The sequence below is a fragment of the Muscardinus avellanarius genome (genome assembly GCF_963383645.1).
Source record: "Muscardinus avellanarius genome assembly, chromosome: X".
Lineage (NCBI taxonomy): Eukaryota > Metazoa > Chordata > Mammalia > Rodentia > Gliridae > Muscardinus > Muscardinus avellanarius.
Window position 1 is genome coordinate 130,817,640 of NC_137792.1, and position 5,844 is coordinate 130,823,483.

Below are 5,844 nucleotides of genomic sequence, written 5' to 3' on the forward strand. Positions count from 1 at the left end.
TAAGCTCAAATACTAAATATCACAATCTGGACAAGACAAATATCAACAAGTGCATTTTAAGTTCATTTGGCATCAGAAAAACGACCCAGCTTACACACAGAGTTGGGTAAAGTTAGTGTCAACATTAAAGATGTACAGTGCAACACAGAACCAACTATGAAAACCAAAGCACTACTCAAGGATCACAACTCAAGAACATAAGGACAGTCAGAGGCAAGAGATTAATTATAGTAATTTTCTCAATCTGCTTCAGGGTCATTTTGATTGTCTGTTTTGCTTTGTCGTTCCTTAACAACTTTCTCAGCTTCATAAAATGCAGAAATAAGTGGCTCAAGACTGCAATCGTCATCAGCATACACTGCCTCTTTTTTGATATTGTTCCTAAGATTCTCAAATATTGCAAGAACAACTTGAATATTGTCATTTGTCTCTTCCCTGTTAAAGAAGCCCATGAATTCTGACATTGCTTCATCACTGAGTAGTTCTTTTGTCATGACAAGATTTTCAGACAAATTATGTAGCACTTTCAAAACATAAAACTTTGTTTTGGTATTGCCTGTAGATAGTAAGGAAAGAAACCAAGACATATAATTGGCAACCAGTGTGTGATAGTCAGTGGTCATAGTGAGATGTCTAATCATTCTTAGCCCAGAGAGCTGCTCAGGGGAATCCATGCTATAAGCAAGGGTTTCCTCACACACTTTACATACATATGTCTGAATCATGTTTAGATTTGGATAATTTGGAGCCATGCGAATCATATTTTCCAAGAAACTTGTCCTAACACGGGAGGATGGGTAATTCAGCAAGCCTTCAATAAGTGAGACAACACCTGAATCCCGAATGAAATCTCGAGTAAACTGAGAAGCACTCCTCATACCCATTGCAATTTTTGATATTTCATGAATAAAAGGATCCCGAATTTTGTCCATTAGTAAGAGGAGCTCTTCAAACTCTCCAGAACCAATTTTAAGTTCACACTGAATGCAGCTGCAGGACCAATTCTCAGGCTCTGCACTCTCCCTGGCTCTAAGATGCTCTCGGATCTCCCGGACTGAGCGGTAGGAGGGATCATACTGAAATGGGAATTCAGGTTCAGGCTGCTGCAAAGATTCCTGTTCTTCCCCATCTGCACCAAGTTCCATATGCTTGGACTTTCCCCCAAACATTTCAGAGAATAGAGATGCTGCTTCTTTGGGAAAATTAAAGGGGATTAAGGATGAGAAGCCAACCCTAGCCCATGGGCCAGGCTTAAACTGAACAGTAACCTCATCCCAGGTCTGGGGTCTGCGTGAAGGATCAGGTTCCTGTTCAAGTGAACACTCGTACTTGCAAATGGCCCTGAACACAGGGCTAGGATTTGTTTCAAAATGGGTCTCATCCCCTTCCCAGAACCAGGACCCCACTATGGACTCATCTTCATCAGCTAGTATCCTGGACTCAGAGTTGGTTCCACTGCCAGTCCTGCTCTTAATCTCATCTTCAGACCCAGGCCAAGACCCAACTATCCCTTCCTCATTTTCTGACATCAACTCACTGGTGGGCCCAATTCCAGCTTCCTCAATGGCCTTGTCTCCAGACCAGAGCCAGGACTCAAGAATCATCTCTTCTTCATCCTGTGGCTCAGATACACTACATATTCCAGCATCTATTTTGACTCTGCTTCCAGACCAGAACCAGGATCCAAAAATGTTTTTCTCTTCAGTCTTTGGCCTCATTTCTTCTACTACCTGAGATTCAGCCTCCACACTGCCTTCTTCAGTACAGAACCAGGACCCAGCGATGATTTCCTCCTCCTCAGTTGCAGGCTTGGACTCAAAGATGTCCTCTGTCACTGCTTCTAGACTAGTCTCTTGCCAGAACCAAGATCCAACAATGGTTTCCTCATCATCAGCTTTGGGACTGTGTTTCCTGCAAAATCCAACCTCTCTAATAGCCTCTTTCTTGGTCCAGAACCAGGACCCATCAGTAGCTTCCTCCTCAGGTGTCAGCCTGTTCTCTTCCTTGGCCTCAGCTGGTGCTTCAAGCCTGTCCTCGTCCCCAGCCCAGAACCAAGAGCCAATGATGTCTTCCTCCTCAGCTTCTGGCCCAGATTCCTCTCTGTTGGTAGCTTCCATAATAGCTTCTTCATTTTTCCAGAACCAGGACTTGACCACAGTCTCCTCTTTAGTCAGGAGCTTGGTCTTTTCTCCAGTCTCATTATCTATACTGCCCTCTTCTGCAGCCCATACACAGGACCCTACACTGGCCTTTGACCTTTCATATTTTCTGGACCAGAACCATGAATCAACAGTGTCGTCTTCCTCCTCTCGTCTAGACTTCCAGCTTCCTCTATTGTCAGGATATATACAGGGTTCTTCTTCTGACCAGAAGCAAGACCTATTACCAGTGTCCTCAGCTGCCATAAATTTGCATCTGTCATCGGCCTCATACTTCATACCGGCCTCTTCTCTGGCCCCAAACCAAGATGATATAATGGTCTCATCTTCATCCTCCAGGATAGACTTATTATTGACTTCAGCTTCTACACAAGCATCTACTCCAGTCCAGAACCAAGTCCCAAATAGGGGCTCCTCCTCCTCCTCCTCAGCTCCTGGCATGAAGTCATAGCTAGCATCAGCCCCAGAATCCATATGGTTTGGAGACCAAAACCAAGGCACAAATATTGTCTTTTCTTCAGCATCTGGCCTGGCCTCTTCTCTAACCCCAGAATCTATACTGACATCTCCAGCCCAGAACCAGGGTTCAATGATTTCTTCCTCAGACTTTGGCCTGGACTCACAGCTAACTCCAACACCAGATTTCCCACTGGCCTCATCAATGTCCCAGAACCAAGACCCAAAGATGGTCTCTTCCTCGGCCTCTAGTTTGACTTCTTCACTATCCCAGAACCAAGAACCAACAACTTCTTCAGTATCACATGCTAGCACAGGTCCAGATGTGGCCTCTGCTCCATTTTCTATACTGTTCTTTATCCCAGCCCTAGGTATAGATTTACTGCTGGCCCCAATCTCTACACTGGTCTCTTCTGTCCAGAACCAGTTCCCAACAATGTACTCATCTTCCACTTGAGGACTGGACTTGATGCTGGTCCCCGCCACTGTGCTGGATTCTTCTGTATCCCAGAACCATGTCCCAACGAAGACCTCTTCCTCTGACCTGGATTCTCGCTTGGCCCTGGCTCTGGCCTTGGTTTTGGCTTCTTCCTTTGCCATTGCTCTGGCCCTGGCCTCTTTCTTGGTCTTGGTCTTGGTCTTGGACCTTAAAAAGGCATTTGTGTTTTCTCCAGGCCAGAGGCAAGCCTCATTTTTTATTACATCTAAAGACTCAGACATGACATCAGTGCAAGCTTCTCGCTTGGCACTGTGCCTGGCCCTCTTGTTGGCCTCATTCCTGGCTCTGGATTTGGACTTGGATTGGGCCTCTTCTTCAGCCCAGAACCAGGACTTCATATGATTTTCACACTCAGAACCAGAACTGGATTCAACTTCTTTCTTAGATTTAAACCAGGACCTGCTATTGGCCTCCTCCCTGGACCTGGACAAGGAACTGGTCTTTCCTTTGTCCCAGAACCAGGAAGTCTTAACAGATTCATCCTCAGAACCAGAACTAGACACAATACAGAGTTCCTGTTTGTTTTTGTGCCTAGAAATGGTATTTGTCTCTGATTTGGCCATGTGCCTAGACCTGGTACTGGACTTCACCCTATTCTTAGGATGAAATCCTGTACTGACTTCATCTCCACCCCAGGACCAGGAACTCACAGAGGATTTGTCTACCCATTTGAAGTCAGAATTTTGAGAGGCCTCTTGTTTAGATGTAGTACTGGGACAGCACCAGGTTCCAATATTGGTTACTTCCTCTAACCCAAATGAAGCCTGAAACCCCACTTGAGAATGCGCATTTTTTCCAGGAAAACTCCCAGAGTTCATATTAACCAGTTCTCTATCCATAGACAAGCATTTAGTTTTAGTAACCAACCTAGAATCAGTACTGGTCAGTGGAGACACCATAGCATTGGTTTGGGACACTCCCTCTGCCTTTGACATTGACTCAGCCCCAAACCTTCTCTGGGTCCAGGCCTGGGTATCATCATTGGATCTTGACCCAGAGATTGCCTTGCTTTTACTCCTGGTACGTACACCACCTACTGCATTGGATTCAGGTTTGGATTTTACTCCAGGCATAACCTTGGTCTTAGTTTTGGGCCTTGCTCCACTCATTATCTGGGCCTGTGTCCTGACCTTGGGTCTGACCACCAAAGGGACTTCATTCTCTATCTTAGCAACATGCACAGAATCTTCCCCAACCTTCTTTTCAGGCTTGGCCTGAGCACCAGGCTCAATTTCTGTCCCAGTCATGGTACCAGTTAGAGAAAGCACAAATATATACACTTCCTCAGATGTCAGCCTTAACAGTTCTATCACAGGATTATATCTTCAAACTCTAATCACTCAGTGATTTAGGCTATAAGGTTGGACACAAGGATTAGCGTCGATCACCAATCCAGCAGTCAGTGAGCCTCCTACCCAAGTACAGTCTCAGTCAATGATACAGATACAGTGCAGAAGAGGAACAACCAAGCTGGGGGAAGGATGGATGGTTCCGGGGCAGGTGCAGACCTGTCGAGGCAGGTGGTCAGTAGCAACTCCGGCACCACCAGAGCTGCCCCTGGAGGTGGATCTAAGGGAGAGAGAGAATGAAACGGGGGATTGAGACGCGTCCAACTGAGTCACCTCACGCAGAGCATCACACAGAGAGAATAGTGTGGAATGCTAGGTGGGACAGCCGGGCGCCAAGAAAGTCCCTCGGTCCCTCTTACCTGCTACAAAATGGGCACGGGGCTGGTGGGAACATGTGCTGGCAATGGAGAGGCAGCGGAGGCCCCTCACCGAACCCTAATGACTCCCGGGCCCCATCGCCGGTGGCTGGTCACCACGGGCCCACCCAAAACGGACCCCACTGCCGTACCAACCTTCACAGGTGTGGTGTGATTTCCCCCTCCTTCCTTTCTTCCGAGGGCCTCAAGCCCCACAGCCGACAGGGCAAGGGAGTCCTAGAGACAAATACCCAGGAGAGGGGAGAATGGCGTGTGAGCGCTTGGTAGATAGATAGGTAGGTAGGTAGGTAGGCAGGCAGGCAGGCAGGCAGGCTGGCTGGCTGGCTGGCTGGCTCGCGCGACCCTTGCCCCCGGGACAAACGTTTGTCTTTCGGTTTAAGGGACGGGTGGGTCTAAAGAGTGTCCTTGCGTCTCCTCGTCCGGTTCTTAGGTCTTCCTTTTCCACCACAGCCCAACACGTACCCACCCCCAAACTCCTAAACGGAGGAGGCGTGCAAACTCCTAAAGGTGGCAGCATACAAATCTAGCAGAGCACAGAAGCAGATGCCTGGGGCCCTGTGCCCACTCGGACCCAAGGCACAGGCTGTGCTCTTCCTCGGCCGCTGCTCCCCTGTGTGGCCCACGTGGCCCACCTTCTCACCAACCTCCAGAGAGCTGAGCTGAGCCGGCCTCCTCCTCCTTTCCTCTCTGGCAGAGCTGACCAGTCTCAATGCAGGCGTACCTATGGACAAAGAGGCGAAGAGGTAAGCCAGTCGGGAAAGAAGGGCAGAAACCGAGCCTGGCAGACAGACCAACACGGAAGGCAGGCGTCTTGGGATTATCTTCCGCTCCACACGGAGGGTTCTGCTGCAGGAGTGGTCTGAGTTTTAAGGCCCCGTTGTAGGGCTCCGGGGGTACCCCCACCTTCACTTGACGTCATCTTCTTCCCATTACTCCCCCCTCCAATTCTGAGGATGGACGGGCGGCTAGGTGCGCCTATTCTGGAGATGGCCACTAGGTGCGCC

The 5,844-nt window shown here is 48.5% G+C and overlaps 1 protein-coding gene across 1 annotated transcript; it reads right to left on the reverse strand.

The window, feature by feature from the left end:
- Positions 1–239: 239 nt before the first annotated feature.
- Positions 240–4,361, reverse strand: GPRASP1 (G protein-coupled receptor associated sorting protein 1; the record flags this gene model as incomplete). The annotated part of the gene is made up of 1 exon (XM_080719425.1): positions 240–4,361. The coding sequence occupies one exon, from the start codon at positions 4,359–4,361 to the stop codon at positions 240–242; it is 4,122 nt and encodes a 1,373-aa protein (XP_080575551.1).
- Positions 4,362–5,844: the final 1,483 nt, after the last annotated feature.